Below are 17561 nucleotides of genomic sequence, written 5' to 3' on the forward strand. Positions count from 1 at the left end.
AATATTCAAAGTTCAAAGCCTTTATTGTCATTGTACATCATGTATTCAACGAAATTGGTTTAGCCTCTACTGGTGCAGTCCATAACAAGAATACAAGACAACATGAATAATATAAAGAATAATCTTTATACAAGTAGTTAGGGGGGGGGGAAACTAGTCATATGTTTCCATATGTACGTCATATTCTGTGCAACATGTACATTACTGTGGTGTATGATCTTATAACATGGTACATACATATCACACGCTACAATGGCACCAGTGAAATTCATCGTATTAATCTGTTTGTGGTGCTATATTGTGTTTAGGAGTTCGACAGCCCCTGGGTAGAAGCTGTTTTTAAACCTGTTTGTCCAGCTGGCTATACTTTGGTGTCTTCTACCCTATGGTAAAAGTGAAAAGAGACACTGGCCAGGGTATTGACAATATTGCCAACTTATAGGGCACTGATGGCTAACTTTTTGCTATCGTGTGCCAAAAGCATGGGGAGCGTGAGGGGGGGGAAGAGTTGCGCATGCCCACATCCATAATTCTATGTGCCCCCCCTGCACTCCCCCGCTTTTGGTATGTGATGGCATGGTGGGCCAGTGTTGTGACCCAGGTTCCTGGACCCGGACTCCTGGACTCGGATGATTCAGAAAGTGAGGGAGAAGACCTGGCAAGCCCTGCTTCTCTTGAGCCCTCTCCCTCCCTGGCACGCACTCAAAGGGAGGAGGAGGGGCTGGCAAGGCCTGATTCTCTGGAGCCTTCTTCTGATTTGGCAACGCCCCAAGAACAGTTTTTGGAGTGATGGAAGACTGCGCAGACGTGACCGGCGCGCGCAGCAGAAACAGCGTTGGGATAAGGCCAAGGAATGATGGACATCTGCAGAGACTATAAATAGGAGGCGGGACTTCCTGGTTTTTTGTCTTGGACAAAGCAATGAATTTGCGCGGGCAAACTGTATCAATGGAGGGAAGAATATATTCGTGAGTAATTCTGGCCTTATCTATAATTTCCTCGTTATCTCCAGAAACTTGGCAGGCCCGTGGGTAGACGTGGCCAGGACATTTATCTATGTAAATAAAGTAGAAGAGGAGGCCTTTCACTGACTCTTTGTTGGGAGTATTGGGGGAGGGAAACAGAACAGCCTGGTAGGCCCATTTTAACTCTCCCTAGGCTCCAGAACCTTTCTAGGAGTCTGGGGAGGGCGAAAACGGCCTTCCCCACCTCCCCGGAAGCCCTCCGGAGGCCGGAAATGGCCCGTTTGCCGACTTTCAGTCCCACACAGGTGGTATTTGCCGATTCTCCGAACTACTCAAAATTTCCGCTACCGGTTCTCTAAATTGCTCAAAATTTCCGCTACCAGTTCTCCAAAGCCTGTCAGTACCTGCCGGATTTCACCCCTGAGGGACGCTCCATCATGATAGTGGACTCTGGGTGCTTAGAGCACTCAGATCTTGCTGCAATGCTCCAGATGGCCACAAGGGGACAGCAAAGACCTCCAGGCTGCTGCAATTGTCCTGTCTATGGAGATTCAAGGTCATGGTTGTCCCAAAAGTGCTTTCCCCCCCCCCACAAAGGCAACTGGACTTTCTGTTTTTTTTTCTTTGAAGACGTTTCACTTCTCATCCAAGAAGCTTCCTCAACTCTGACTGGATGATGGAGACTAGATTTATACAATGAATGCAACTGGCCAGCTGTCTGCAAGGAGTATAAATCCTTCCGTTACCCACCATCCAGCCAGAGCTGAGGAAGCTTCTTGGATGAGAAGCGAAACGTCTTCATAGTAAAACAAGGAAGTCCAGTTGCCTCTTGAAAAATGCCCTTTTGGGACAACTGTCCTCTCATTGACTGACAGTCCAGTCGTTGGGGATCCAGAGCTGCGAGACCCCCAGCTTAAGGTTTGCAAGCAACCCAACCAGTTGAGACTTTGGAAAAAGTTCAGAGAAGAGCAAGTAAGATGATCAAAGTCCTGGAGGCTAAAACATATGAAGAACGGCTGCGGGTTTTGGGTTTGGCTAGTCTAGAGAAAAGAAGAATTAGGGGCGACATGATAGCAGCCTTCCAGTATTTGAGGGGCTGCCACAAATTATTCCCCAAAGCACCAGAAGGCAGGACAACAAACAATGGTTGAAAACTTAGTCAAGGAGAGAAGCAACCTGGAACGAAGAAGAAACTTCCTAACAGTGAGGACAATTAACCAGTGGAACAGTCTGCCACCAGAAGTGGTGGGTGCTTCATCACTGGAGGTGTTTAAAAAGAGATTGGACAATCCCTTATCTAAAATGGTATAGGCTCTCCTGCTTGAGCAGTGGGTTGGACTAGAAGACCTCTAAGGTCCCTTCCAGCTCTATTCTATTCTTCTATTCTTCTTCAATCCTGAGGCCAGAGGTCTCCAAACTTGGCAGCTTTAAGACTTGTGGACTTCAGTTCCCAGAATTCTCCAGCCAGCTATGCTGGAGAATTCTGGGAGTTTGGTCCACAAGTCTTAAAGCTGCCAAGTTTGGAGACCTCTGTCTTAGACTACCCTAAAACTTCTTCTTGGGACCAGGAAGCCGCTCTGCTTCCCGCTCTTCCGCGAATCCCTTTAAGCGGCTTAAGAGCCCCTCCGCCTTCGGGAACCACCTCCAAGGAGCGCGTCTCGCCTTTAAAGAGCCCAGCGATTTTGTCCGCAGATCACGCAAAAGTTCCTTCTCGCGGCTTTCCAATTGCGCTCTTCTGCTTGATGGCACCAATTCTTCCTTTCCTTTCCCCTTTCCTTTCCTTCCCTCTTTTTCTCCTTTCCATTTTTGTTTCCTCTTTCCTTTACTTTTTCTTTCCCTTCCCTTCCCTTTTTCTCTTTTCTTCCTTTCCTTTCACCTTTCCTTCCCTTCCCTTCCCTCTTTTTCTTTTCTTCCTTTCCTTTCCCTTTCCTTTCCCTTTCCTTCCCTCTTTTTCTCTTTTCTTCTTTTCCTTTCACCTTTCCTTCCCTTCCCTTCCCTCTTTTTCTTTTCTTCCTTTCCTTTCCTTTTCTTTCCTTTTTCCCTTCTTTCCTTTTTCCCTTCTTTCCTTCCCTTTTCTCTTTTCTTCTTTCCTTTTCTTCCTTTTCTTCCTTTTCTTCCTTCCCTTCCTCTTTTCTTTTCTTCCTTTCCTTTCCCTTTCCTTTCCCTTTCCTTCCCTCTTTTTCTCTTTTCTTCTTTTCCTTTTCTTTCCCCTTTTCTTTCCTGTCCTTTCTTTCCTTCCCTTCCCTCTTTTTCCCTTTCCTTTCCTTTCCTTTCCTTTCCTTTCCACTCCTCTCCTCCTCCTCCTCTTCTCCTCCTCCTCCTCCTCCTTTCCTCCCGATGGGGGACTTCGAAACGTGGGCAGGTTTGCGCGAGGCCTTTACCCTGCGCGGCTTTTTGTCCCGTCCCCCCCTTCGACGGGCGGGATCGCTCGGCTACGCCCTCAGGAAGCGAGCCAGCCCCATCCTATCGCTCGCAATCGTGCAAAAGATGCTCTTGCCTTTAAGAATTCAATCCAGCACGAGGAGAGGACGGACAGGAGAAGACCGTTGGGAGGGACCTTGGAGGTCTTCTAGTCCAACCCCACCCCCTGCCCAAACGGTGGTTGCTTCCCCTTTGGGGCTGCGAGGCATCCAGAGTTTGCGCTCCGATCCCGAGGGCGCAAGAGAGCGAGGAACCCCTTTGGGCGCTCCCCTCGGGTCAAGCGGCTCCAGTGAGCCCAGCTGGCGGCGAGACTCCGCCCCGGCCTGGGCAGGTGGCCTGCCTCCCTCCCGGTGCCCATATAAGGCTCCCGGGCGGGAAGGCGCGGCCCTGCTTCGCTCGGGCTCCGCGCTGCGCCCTGAGCGCCGGTTGCTGCTCTGCTGCTGCTGCCGCCGCTGCTGCTCCGGCCTCCGTGGCCATGGCGTGGCTGGGGGTGGAAGGCGAGGACGGCGGGCTAATGGCCGGGCTGTGGCAGGCCTTGCTGGCCGCCGTGGCAGCCGCCTTCATGACCTGGCTGTGGTTCGGAGGCGGCGGCGGAGGAGCAGACGGGGACGGGCAGCGGAAAACGGCTGAGGAGCCCAAGCGGGACACGCGGGGAGCCAAAGGTATCGCCCGTCTGCCTGCCTTCTTTCTTTCCCTTTCCCTTCCTTTTTTCTCCCTCCCTCCCTCCCTCCTTCTCCTTTCTTCTTTTCCCCCTCACTCTTCCCTTTTTTTCTTCTTTCCTTTTTTCCCTTCTTTCCTTCCTTTTTTCTCCCTCCCCCTCTCTCCCTCATTCTCTTTCCTTCCTTCTTTCCTTCCTTTCTTCCCCACTCACTCCTTCTTTTTTTCTTCCTTCTATTTCCCCTTCTTTCCTTACTTTTTTCTTCCTTCCTTGTTTTTCCCCTTCTTTCCTTACTTTTTTCTCCCTCCCTCCCTCTTTCTTTCCCTCTTTCTCCTTCCTTCCCCTTTTCCCTTCTTTCCTCCCTTCCTCATTCTCCTCCCTCCCTTCCTCTTCCCCTCACTCATTCCTTTTTTCTTCCTTCCTTTTTCTTTCCTTCCTTTCCCCTTCACTCCTTCCTTTTTTCTCCCTCCCTCCCTCTCCCTCCCCCATTCTCCTTCCTTCCTTCCCCCTTCCCCTTCTTTCCTCCCTCTTTCCCTTCCTTTTCCCCTCACTCCTTCCTTTTTTTCCCTCCCCCTCTCTCCCTCATTCTCCTCCCTTCCTTTCCTTTCTTTGCCCTTCCTTCCTTCCTTCCTTCCTTCCTTCCCTCCCTCCCTCCCCGCTTCTCTCCCGCGTCAGCCCTTTCCCTTTGTGCCGCCCCGTTTCTTCTGGGGTAGAAGAACACAGACTCATGGAGCCGGAAGGGACCTCGGAGGTCTTCTAGTCCAACCCCGTCCTCGAATCAGGAGACCTTAAGATACAGCATCCCGTTCAAACGGGGGGCCGGCCTATTTCTGAAAAGTCTCCAGTCGAGGGAGATGCGGCTGCCAACTCTTCTCAGAGCCTCCAGAAGCGGCTGCTCGCCAGAGCCGCCGGTGCGTTTTTACGCGCCTCGGGCGCTTTTTGGAGAGGGGCGCGCGCCCGACCTCCCTGCCTCCGTTCTTGCTGCCCTCTCGCTTTGAACAGCCTTGGACCATAATTGGACCATAACCCTCGCTTCCCATCCCCCAGCCCAGTTGTGTGGATCGTCCGCCTCTCTTTTGCTTTGGAGAGGCACGGAGACCTCTTTCACACGATACCCCTCCCCACTTCCAACCGGGTCAGGAGAAAAAACCCTGCTAGAAATATTAGTGCTAACCTTGGCACAGGGGAGATGTGGTGGGGTGTGAGTGTGTGGTGCAATCCCAGCCTCTTTAGTATGTGGTGCCAAAAATGATGAAGGCCAAAAAATTAAAAAATTAAAAATGGAAGGGGTGAATTCTGCTCCCAGAGCCTTGGGTGAATGCAGCCAGAATGAACTAAAGTGCTATATAAGTGATATATGTATGTATGTATGTATGTATGTATGTATGTATGTATGTATGTATTTATTTATTTATTTATTTATTTATTTATATTTGTCACATAGGATATATAAACATAAACATGAAATAACTATACAATATATAAGTATATATATAAGTATAAGTATGTAATAACTATATTAATTGGATATAATGAAAGGAAACAATAGGACAGGAACGGTAGGCACGTTGGTGCTCTTATGCACGCCCCTTACAAGACCTCTTCGAAATAGGGTGAGGTCAATAGTAGACAGTTTTTGGTTGAAGCTTTGAAAAAAGTTTGAAGCTTTTTAAATATCGCTATTAAACCTTTTAAACATCCATTTTTTAAACGGGGAGGTGAGAGTGGGATGGGGGAAAAGGGGCTGCATTGCCGAAATATCTGCTGGTAATAAAATCAATGCAGCCCCCAGAGGGCAAAATAACTTCTGTAAAGTTAGTTCCTCCACGTATTTCATAATAGTTAGCTGATGCAGTATATGAAAGGGGGTGGGTGGCCGGCCTTAATAATCACTGTGGGACTCTATCCAAAAAGATGTTGGCTCATAGAGCCCTTGCATTGCTCCATTTCTGCACGTCCCATCGAGAGAGAGAGAGAGAGAGAGAGAGAGAGAGAGAGAGAGAGAGAGAGAGAGAGAGCGCACTACACAACCTACTATTGTGCAAGCTTGCAGGCTCCTACTGTATTTCTCCTTGTACCCTCTTCTATTCCTTCACAACTGCTCCTCTTCCTCCTCCAGTGCCTTCTTTTGGGAGGGGACACCCAAACCCATCAATTCTTTGCTGAGGATAATATTGGAGATGTGCTTGTGAACATTCGCAACATTGCCTGGGGGTTAAGCTGTGGCTGGCAATTCGTAAGAAAATTGGCGTGGGAAAGAATGAGAAAAGTTGCAGGCAGATATTGGTGCATTAGCTTTTACAGCAGGGCCCTCCAAGCTTGGCAGCTTTTAAGACTTGAGGACTTCAACTCCCAGAAGTCCACAGCTGGGGAATTCTGGGAGTTGAAGTCCACGGGTCTCAAAAGCTGCCAAGTTTGGACACCCTTGTTTTAGAGCAGGGGTCTCCAACCTTAGCAACTTTAAGACTTGTGGACTTCAACTCTCAGAATTCCTCAGCCAGCAAAGCTTTTATAACAGGGCTGTCCAAGCTTGGCCACTAAGACCTGAGGACTTCAACTCCCAGAATTCGACAGCTGGGGAATTCTGGGAGTTGAAGTCCTCAGGTCTTAAAAGCTGCCAAGATTGGATACCCTTGTTTTAGAGCATGAGATATTTGCTTGCTCTTGGTAATCCAAGAAGATTGGGTAGTGGCCGGCACTGAATCGGGCAGCTAGAATGCCTTTGGCCAGCCAATTCAGTGGCGCCTTGGCAGGGTTCTTAACAGCTATAGAAGGGCAACTATGCAAAGTATCATCTTAGATTGTGCGACCTTTGCAAGGATTGGGGTGCACGGCCTGCCATCAGTTCTACAGGCCCCACAGGAATCCTTGTCATCTGGGCTTGTGTTTGTCTAATATATGGACAGGCCAAGCAAAAAACCGGCTATTTTTAGCTCCCTTGTGCCAGTGCCCTGCTAACCGTTACGCTTATTCATGGCACAGCCGAACGAGAGCCTTTGCTCTTAAAATTTAACAGAGCTCAAATCAATCAGTTGCAGGAATACAGCGGGGGGAAAAAACGCTCTTGCAAAGTTAAAAATAAATTGAGCCCAGGGGAGGGGGAGTCCAGAACTGGAAAATAACTGCTGAAAATAACTCTTCAAATAAAGATAGTTAATTGCTTGTGGTTGAATTGCTTGCATTTTTATATTATTATTTTTGGGCCCTGGCGAATCTTATCATTTGGACCAGCTCAGGTGAAAAGGAGAAAAAAAAAAAGGTGGGGTCTAATTAAACAATGAACAACAATTTCTTGGCATTTCAGCCTTAACTTCACAATAGGTTCTCCTTTGCCAGCTGGCTTGGAATACCGCTTGGCATTTGACTCGAGCAAGAACAGCCCCGAAAGGAAGGTGTGGAACTGTAACAGCTCTTTGTGAGGGCTGATGGCATTTGCTAGACTATTTTTGCAGCTGTATGCTGGTCTAGTTTTTATCTTTGAAGTTTTAATCAGACCCCGTAAATAGCAGTGAATTGCTATTGCTTGCTCACTAACGCTCAGTGAAGAAGTATCTCGCTTGGAAATAGCTCCCAAGCACTTTAATTCAAGCTTATAATTATAAATATTTTTTGTATTATTATTATTATTATTATTCATGCTAGCTGTCTATGAAGATTCTCAATCAGCCAGATCAGGAGTCTCCAACCTTGGCAACTTTAAGCCTGGAGGACTTCAACTCCCAGAAAGCTTTGCTGGCTGGGGAATTCTGGGAGCTGAAGTCCTCCAGGCTTAAAGTTGCCAAGGTTGGAGACCCCTGATCCAAATCATGGTTGCCCCAAAGGTGCCTTTTCCCAAAAAGGCAACTGGTCTTCCTTGATTTTTCTTTTTGCCTTTGAAAATGTGTCGCTTCTCATCCAAGTAGCTTCTTCGATGAAGCGAAGAGGCTTCTTGGATGAGAAGCGAAACATTTTCAAAGGCAAAAAGAAAAATCAAGGAAGACCAGTTGCCTTTTGGAAAAAGAATCTTTGGGATTAACCCTAGCAGTTACGGCGCATTTATATTCCACTGATTTTTTTAAAAAACAATCAAAAGGTGCTGAAAATAAGGTAGGGACACACACCTGGTGAAAATTTTGCTGCTAGACGTGAAACGCTTGTCAATCCTAATTGCCACTGATTGAGCGCAAAAGTCAAATTTTTTATTGAGGAATTCCATGTCGGGAGAACAAGTACAATGTGGGGGATTAAATAATCAGTCAGGACATTTCCCTCGCTTTAAAGCAGGGGTCTCCAACCTTGGCAACTTTAAGCCTGGTGGACTTCAACTCCCAGAATTCCTCAGCCAGCAAAGCTTTTATAACAGGGCTGTCCAAGCTTGGCCACTAAGACCTGAGGACTTCAACTCCCAGAATTCGATGGCTGGGGAATTCTGGGAGTTGAAGTCCTCCAGGCTTAAAGTTGTCAAGGTTGGAGACCCCTGATCTAGGTCACAGTTGTCCCAAATATTCTTTGCTGTCTGGGGGATTCTGGGAGTTGAAGTCCGCCAGGCTTAAAGTTGTCAAGGTTGGAGACCCCTGTTTTAAAGAGTTGCGGTGTGGCGGTACACAAAATTACATGTCCGAGGAACGTAGGACTGAATTTTCATGGCTAACCATATCCTTTCTGTTTAGAACCATTTCAGAGAACCGGTGATGGTGTCGTTTCGGAAACAAAACCAGCATGGATGTCCAGCCTGCAGGAGCCACTAGAGAACCATGTTACACCCTCAGGTGATCATCAGACCCCTGATGGCTTCATACAGCCTCCTGAAATAGAAGCAGTGGTCAAAGAGCCTGCAATCCCGTTCGTGAACTATTCAGAATATCTAAGGAGCGAAGCACCTAACACAGCCTCCAAACTGCCCCAAAGCCGTGAAGTGGAAGACCGTGAGGAGAGAACGTCAGCCGAAGTCGACAACTCTGGTGATAAGCCTGAGGTGAAACTCAACCAAGACCTGGGTCCAGAAACTCTGGATCCTGAAGACGTTGAGGCCACCAGGAAACCTCACGCGGATGACGTTGGCAACACGGACTTGGAACAAGGGAAGAGAATTGCGGCCGTGCCTCCCATGCCCCAGACTGTCCATGTGGTCTTCCGCGTCCACTACATCACTCATTTGGAAGCCCAGCTGATCGCCATCACAGGCGACCACGAGTGTCTGGGCCAGTGGCGCCATTATATTCCCCTCAGGTGTGACAAAGATGGCTTCTGGTCAGACTCGGTGGTTCTGCCGTTTGATACCAGTGTTGAGTGGAAGTTCATCTTGGTGGAGAGCGGCAAGGTCGTGCGATGGGAAGAGTGCCCCAACCGAACGCTAGTAACTGAACACGAAGATCAGGTGGCCCACAAGTCCTGGGGGTATCACTGAACACAAGGAAGTATATTTCTCTGTCTTTACTTACCTACCAGTGCTCCTCCTTGCTGCGTGTCTTACTAGGACTGCCTCATAGCCAGTTTTTCTTCCGCTAGGCTAAGGTTTCAAGATAGAAACGCATTCTTCAAGTGAAGTCAAACCACGGACTCCCTAATAGCAAACAGGTTAGGTGCTGTAGTAGCCCATGTTTCAAAATAAAACATTTTCAGCTCTCAAGCTGACATTGCATTGTGTGAAGAGACAGGTGTGTGAATCAGGGACATTGGATATATGAAAAAGTTGGACTGTTTTAAAACATTCTTAGTTTATGATGACTGCATCCGAAAGCAATAAAGATGGACTTTTTACAATGATGGCTGGGCCTTTATGTATATTTTTATCTGTAAAACCCTCTTTTGGGATTCAAATATTTTAGCTTGTCAAAATATATAGTGCAAAAATACAAACAGAACGAAGATAATAGGTAAGTAAGGGAGGGAAAGGGGAAGAGAGGAAAGTGTAGGGAAAAAGGAAAAGGAAAGGAAGAGCATTGACTTCAGACTCTTTTTGGCACAGTAGAATAATTTAATAACATAAAACCTCAACTTTTGATTCTTAGATGATAATATAGTAGCCATTTCTATAACAGCAAACCTATCTAATTGGCAAAACCCAACATCAACATTTCATTTCCCCCCCCACCCCCACCTCAAGCACAAAGTCCAGTAGTGGTTTCCAAGAAGAAGATGGCTGGCCTTTGTATTTTTTTATGCTAAAAAAGGGGTGGTCTTGATTTAGCTGCATTTTATCTGGGAGACCCTCCCTCTAAGCATTGTTAGAGGACACAAATATCTGCAACTTGCTTGATTTTGGAAAAAGCTGCCCTTTACCATGTCTGTCCTGTGCCCAGCACAGCCTTGGGCACGGTATTAATTCATTAAAATAGAACATCTATAGAAGAGTTAGAAAATTAAGCTCCCACTGTTTTAATACTATTTTTTCACAACTGGGTTGCCAGTTCCTGATTTTCTTATTGAGAAGGTTAGGATGATAATGAGTCAAAAATACTGTAATAAAGTTAAACAACTTTAGTACAATTACACAAATATATGTAATAAAGTTAAACACAGTTAACCTGGATGTATTTTTAAAATAAATAACCGAGTTTCTAAAAAATAACCTGGCTAATGCAGTTATCTGTACAAGTATGTTAGTTTACGGTTAATAATTGTAATGAATCCATGCCCTCTCTAAAATACAAAGGGAAAAAAGCTTCCTTCACTTCAGCGTAAGTAAAAAAAAGTTAAATTGATCCTAAATATATTGACTTGCACTTTGGAAGAAAACTATGATTCTTATCAGTGGTGGGTTCCTACCGGTTCGCCCCGGTTCAAGCGAACCGGTAGCAGCGGCGGCAGGAGGCTCCACCCACCCACCCAGATGTCATCAAATACGATCTGCACATGTGCAGTAGTGGCGCATGGACAAGCAAACCGGTAGCAAAGGTAAGTGAAACCCACCCCTGGATTCTATACATGTATTTAGTAATTATATGATCTTCATAGAGGGACGTGATGGCTCAGGGGCTAGGACGCTCAGCTTGTTGATCGAAAGATCGGCAGCTCAGCGGTTCGAATCCCTACTGCCGCGAAACGGGGTGAGCTCCCGTTACTTGTCCCAGCTTCTGCCAACCTAGCAGTCCGAAAACACGTAAAAAATACAAGTAGAAAAATAGGGACCACCTTTGGTGGGAAGATAATAGCGTTCCGTGCGTCTTTGGCGTTGAGTCATGCCGGCCACATGACCACAGAGACGTCTTCGGACAGCGCTGGCTCTTCGGCTTTAAAACGGAGATGAGCACCGCCCCCTAGAGTCGGGAACGACTAGCACATACGTGCGAGGGGAATCTTTACCTTTACTATGATCTTCATACTTGTTATTTGAATTGACATAAATGGGAGCTATGTGAATGATTGAAATCACTTCCCTGAAATTGCTTTTTTTTTAAAAAATATAATTGTCAAACTCTAAAGTAGGCCCTAACCCTTACTTGAAATTCCTGATTAGTTGTTTTAACTGCCAAATTTGACAGTTATTAACACTAAACAGTTCCTTCTTTCTCTGAATTATGATTTAGCTTTTCTTAACCTGCCACTGCTTTGCTGCATTCCGTGAAATATATTACTATTTTATATCCAGTAATCATAAAGCCACCGAAGATTATGTCAGAATTACAGAATAACACAGTTTGGACCTTGGAAGTCTTCAAGTCCAACCCTTGCTCAAGGAGGAGATTCGTACCATTTGAGACAAGTGTCTGCCCCTAAAAACTCCAATGATGGAGCACCCACAGCTTCTGGAGGCAAGGCCTTCCACTGGTTATTCTCACTGTCAGGAAATTTCTCCTTAGTTCTAGGTCAGTGGTCTCCAACCTAGGTCCCTTTAAGACTTGTGGACTTCAACTCTCAGAGTCCCTCAGCCAGCAAAGCTGGCTGAGGGATTCTGGGAGTTGAAGTCCACAAGTCTTAAAGGGACCAAGGTTGGAGACCCCTGTTCTAGGTTGCTTCTCTCCTTGTTTAGTTGCCATCTGTTGCTTCTTGTCCTTCAGGTGCTTTGGAGACCCCCTTTTCCCTGTGACAGCACCTCAATTATTGGAAGACTCCTGTCCTGTCACCCCTAGTCCTTTTGTTAGACTAGAGCAAGGGTCAGCAACCCGCTGCTCTAGAGCCACATGTGGCTCTTCCATCCCTCTGCTGTGGCTCCCTGTCACTCTATGGCTCAGACTGCTAAGACAGTCTGTTATTAACACAGCTGTTTGCAATTACTGCAGGTTCTAGTCCAGGGGTGTCCAAACTTGGCCCCTTGAAGAGTGGTGGACTTCAACTCCCAGAATTCCCCAGCCTGCATGAGCTATAAATATGAGCAAGTTGCTGGCTGGGGAATTCTGGGAGTTGAAGTCCACCACTCTTCAAGGGGCCAAGTTTGGACATCCCTGTTCTAGTCCCACCAGGCCCAAGGTTGACTCAGCCTTCCATCCTTTATAACAGGGGTGTCCAAACTTGGCCCTTTGGAGAGTGGTGGACTTCAACTCCCAGAATTCCCCAGCCAGCATGAGCTATAAATTTAAGCAAGTTGCTAGTTGGAGAATTCTGGGAGTTGAAGTCCACCACTCTTCAAGGGGCCAAGTTTGGACATTCCTGCTTTATAACATAGGTAAAATGAGGACCCAGATTGTTGGGGGCAATAAGTTGACTTTGTATATAAGTATACAAATGGATGAAGACTATTGCTTGACATAGTGTAAGCCGCCCTGAGTCTTCGGAGAAGGGCGGGATATAAATGCAAATAATAATAATAAAAAAAAACGCGTCACAACCGCCAATGTGTGACACCCGTCGGCACGCAATTTATTGAGCTTTTCATCTCCCAGTAGGCCAACCATGGATAAATTCAAGAAAAGAAAAGTTTCAGAAGAAAACAGAATGTTTAATTCAACTATATATGCTAGTTTTGAGGCCGCTCAGGAAATAAGTCAGGCACGGGAAGGGTTTTGTGACTCCCTGTGTTTTCTTTTCTTTGGAAAACGGGTCCAAATGGGTCTTTGAGTGTTTAAGGTTGCCGACCCCTGGACTAGAGACTAGATATACCCAGTTTACGCAACCGCTCATTGTACATTTCAGCCTCCAATCCTCTAATCATCTTCATTTCTTTTCTTTGCAGTCTTTCTCCATAGCAACTAATGTCACTTGTAACTTTTTAAAATATTAACCACTCTTTGTTAACTGAGGGGTTGAATCCTATCACACTCTTAAAATATAAAATAGAACGACCGGAATTGAAAAAGAATTCTGTTTGTACGTTTATTTGTTAATAAAATGTCAACAAATGGTTTGGGACACCTCTGGAAGGGATTAACTGCCTTATTTAGCTGATTTAGGGAGACCCGCGTATCTTTCGTTTGAACTGCTCAAGGCTGTTCGACTTCCTAAGAAGTTAATTCTTGTACTGTATTGACAGGCTGGGAACTTATTCTCAACTTTTATGATACAGAATTTAGCAGGTACCAACGGAACAGAAGCTCCACCTTTGTCTCAGAATGGTGTGCACACAAGTTTTACAACCCTTCCCTTACAGCCCATAGCTTTGTAATGATCTGATCCTAAAATGAAAGAAATGAGTTACACGAGCCAGATTTCTTTTGCAGTCGTGAAGGGTCACATAAGGCAAGCATATCTAAAATATAGCAAATACACACACACACACACACACTTTCTTTTGATGTTAATAGTTGACTAATGCTTTCCTATTTCCCTGAGTTAATCACATACTCTTTCCTAAACTAAGAATAAAGTGCATGGAACACTTCTAGCTACATATAAAACTTATTTAGCATTGATGCAGAGAAAGGGGCACACTTATTGAGGCAGGTGAATGAAAGTTCTAAATAGTATCTATCCATTTTGAGGAAGATTGTGTGTGTGTGTGTGTGTGTGTATTTTTATGTGTTTAAGTCTAAACCTGTTGGAAATTTTGTTTATATAAAGCACCAAAGAGCAAAGAGTAAAATCACCATGTGCTTTACCGCTCAGCTATTTTACTGTGACAGGAAACAGGAAACTCTCCTCAGAACAAACAGAACCATAAATTATAACCATAGATACAAACTAAACACTGCCATCTACTGGCTGAATGATTCTGTAGTTGTTGCAATACAAAATACATTCTAATATATTTTGTATTGCAACAAAACCAGTAAGGACATGTCTTTAAAAGGAAAACCTGTAGGCAAATTCAGATATTACTAAATAACTTTCTGATCAGCTTCTCAGAATTTCAGTGAAATTCACAACAGTGCTGTGGATACAGATGGTCCCCAATTTACAACCATGTCTTTAGTGACCGTTTGAAGTTACAACAGCACTGAAAAAAGTGACAAGATCGGTTTTCACACTTACTACCATTGCAGCATTTTAGGAGTCATGTGATCACCATTTATAACCTTTCCAAGTGGCTTCCTACAAGCCAAGTCAATGGGGGAAGCCAGATTCGCTTAATGACCGCACGATTCATTTAACAACTTCAGTGATTTGCTTGACAATCGTGGGGGGGAAAAAGGTCCTAAATGGAGCAAAGCTCACTTAACAACTGCCTTGCTTAGCAATGGAAATTTTGAGCTCAACTGTGGTCGTAAGTCAAGGACATCTGTATCTGAACAGACTGAAATGCGCCGTGAGATTCTATGAAGCAGAGCTGATCTACAAGAGGGAAGCCAAACTGTTTCTTGTGTTTTCCTTATTAATAAAGTGCCAATGATAACCAAGCATTATTTTCTTAGCAGTTGCGTTCCCAACGAAGATACAGATACAGATTTTCAGAGTTGGAAGGGACCTCGTAGGTCATCTAGTCCCAACCTCTCCCCCAAGCAGACTCTACACCTTTTAGATGGCAGTCCAGTCTCTCTCTCTTTTTTTTTATTTGCATTTATATCCCGCCCTTCTCCGAAGACTCAGGGCGGCTTACATTGTGTAAGGCAATAGTCTCATCCATTTGTATATTATATACAAAGTCAACTTATTGCCCCCAACAATCTGGGTCCTCATTTTACCTACCTTATAAAGGATGAAAGGCTGAGTCAACCTTGGGCCTGGTGGGACTTGAACCTGCAGTAATTGCAAGCAGCTGCTGTTAATAACAGACTGCATTAGCCTGTTGAGCCACACAGACCCCTTCTTAAAAGCCTGCAGTGATGAAGTCTCCACAACCTCTGAAGGCAATTTCTGTTCCATTGATTGATTGTTCTCACGGTCAGAAAATTCCTCCTTATTTCCAGGTTGACTCTCTCCTTGATCAGTTTCCATCCATTATTCCTTGTCTGGCCTTCATGGAAAATAGCTTGACCCCCTTCCTCTCTGTGGCAGCCCCTCAAATATTGGAAGACTGCTATCGTGTCTCTTCACTAGACTAGCCGTGCCCAGTTCCTGCAACTGCTCATCGTATGTTTTAGCCTCCAGTCCCCTCATCATCCTGGTTGCTCTTCTCTGCACTTTTTCCAGAGTCTCGACATCTTTTTTTATACTGGGATAAGAGTGCTCAAAAAGCACAAATACCATTGTTAGCCTGCACTACCATTTCCAGCTGCTGGATTCTTGTTCAACCAGTGATCGATATAATGCAGAGAGAGCCAGCCTGGTCAACAGTGAGGTCAAGGATCCCTGGTTTAGTTTGAACAAGATCTGCTCTGCGCCACGGGGTCATTTTTTAACCAGGAGGCTTCCCTTATTACAGGAAAGCAGCAGAAGGAGTACCTGCTCTTCTTTCAGCAAGACGATTTCTCTGTCGGAAACCAAACAGACTCGTGTGTGTGTGTATGAGTGCATTGGGGGTAGAGTACATTATAGGATGTATATTTTCTTTAGATGGGATGATAAATCTTAGCAGTGAGGTGTTCTGACCAGTGGTGGGTTTCAAATTTTTTTACTACTGGTTCTGTGGGTGTGGCTTGATGGGTGTGGCATGGCTTGGTGGGTGTGGCTTGGTGGGCATGGCAGGGGAAGGATACTGTAAAATCTTGATTCCCTCCCCAATCCAGGGGAAGGTTACTGCAAAGTCCCCATTTCCTCCCAATCAGCTCGGACTTGGGAGGCAGAGAATAGATGGGGGTGGGGCCTGTCAGAATCTTTATTACTGGTTCTCCGAACTACTCAGAATTTTCGCTACTGTTTCTCCAGAACTGGTCAGAACCTGCTGAAACCCACCTCTGATTCTGACCCAGTTCCCCAAACACGACAAACCCTCTGTAGTTGAAGCAATGATTCCTTTAATTAGGAGCGCCGGCAAAAAGTTTCTCTTTCACCGCAAGCTAGTAAGTCTCTCTGTCAGGGAGATGAGTAGTTGTCTGCCACACCTATTCATCTCCGCCCCCCTGCATTTTATCCCCAGAGCTACGCTGGGGCTTCACGAGCAGCGGTGGCTCTTTCATCCCAAGGATCAGCCCATAGATTTCCACTGCTCTCCTCTCCTCTGCCTTCTCCGCATCTGTATGTTAGCCACTGGACCCAGCTGTTCCTCCTCTTCTTCATCAGCCACCTCCAGATCTGAGGGCTGTTGGCTCTCCATCTGAGGCCTGACAGATGACCCAGCCCAGGGGCGAAATTTAAAAATTTTCCCTACTGGTTCTGTGGGCGTGGCTTAGTTGGTGGGTGTGGCTTGGTGGTCAGATGACTGGGTGGGCGTGGCCAATAACAATAAATAATAAAAATAATAAACAAAGTATAAAAAAACAGTAAGAGGTGCCAAAAACCAACTTTCAAACTTTACACGCACACCACACAACACAACACAACACAAAACAAGGGTTTTATATCGGTCTATGACCGTTTTAGCTAATTAGGCCCATTAAATATTTCATTTTAAATTCGTTTTAATCTGTTATTTATATTTTGTATATTCTGTGTTTTTAATATGGCTGTAAACCGCCCTGAGTCCTTCGGGAGAAGGGTGGTATAAAAATTAAATTATAAATAAAAATAAATAAATAAACACAACTGACTCACACACAATGTAAAAGCAGCTGCACTTCACACTTCACACAGCCACAAAAAGCTCAAACCAACTTTCACACTTTACACACACACACCTCACACACACACACACACACACAAACAAAATGCCACATACAGCTTTTCGAGATTTTGTGTGTTTGTATAGTTAGAGTGAAACACTACAGAAACACACCAAATCTCAGAAAGCTGCACAAATATTTTATTTTATTATTTTATTTTATTTTATTTTATTGTGGACTTCAAATCCCAGAGTTCCTCAGCCAGCAAAGCAGGAAGTCAAAGCAAGCTTTTTTTTTCTTCAGTAGCTGAAGAAAAGCATGGCGTTGCCAGCCCGAAAGAGCAGTAATTATAGGTAAGTGAGGAAGGGGAATTGGCTGGGCATGGGTGGGGGCTCTTGTAAGCGGGGGCTGTTAAAAAGTGAGTTTAAAAGCCTGTGAGGATTAGGAAACTCCTCTGGGATTTTTTAAAACCTCTTTTTTATTTCTTGTTTTTTTTCCCCTTCGGCTGAAGAGGTTTTTTTTAAAAAAAACTTTTAAAGGGTTTTGATGATCTTTGCTCAGCCCCACGATCATGAGAGGGTTTTT

General features: G+C 45.4%; 1 protein-coding gene across 1 annotated transcript; it reads left to right on the forward strand.

Moving 5' to 3' along the window:
- The first annotated feature begins 3475 nt into the window (after nucleotides 1–3475).
- Nucleotides 3476–9789, forward strand: STBD1 (starch binding domain 1). Its single transcript, XM_058193470.1, has 2 exons — nucleotides 3476–4048; nucleotides 8694–9789. Exons 1-2 carry the CDS (start codon nucleotides 3862–3864, stop codon nucleotides 9428–9430), a joined length of 924 nt encoding a protein of 307 aa, XP_058049453.1. The 5' UTR covers nucleotides 3476–3861; the 3' UTR covers nucleotides 9431–9789.
- The last annotated feature ends 7772 nt before the right edge of the window (nucleotides 9790–17561 follow it).

The sequence above is a fragment of the Ahaetulla prasina genome, chromosome 8 (assembly GCF_028640845.1).
Source record: "Ahaetulla prasina isolate Xishuangbanna chromosome 8, ASM2864084v1, whole genome shotgun sequence".
Classification (NCBI taxonomy): Eukaryota; Metazoa; Chordata; class Lepidosauria; order Squamata; family Colubridae; genus Ahaetulla; species Ahaetulla prasina.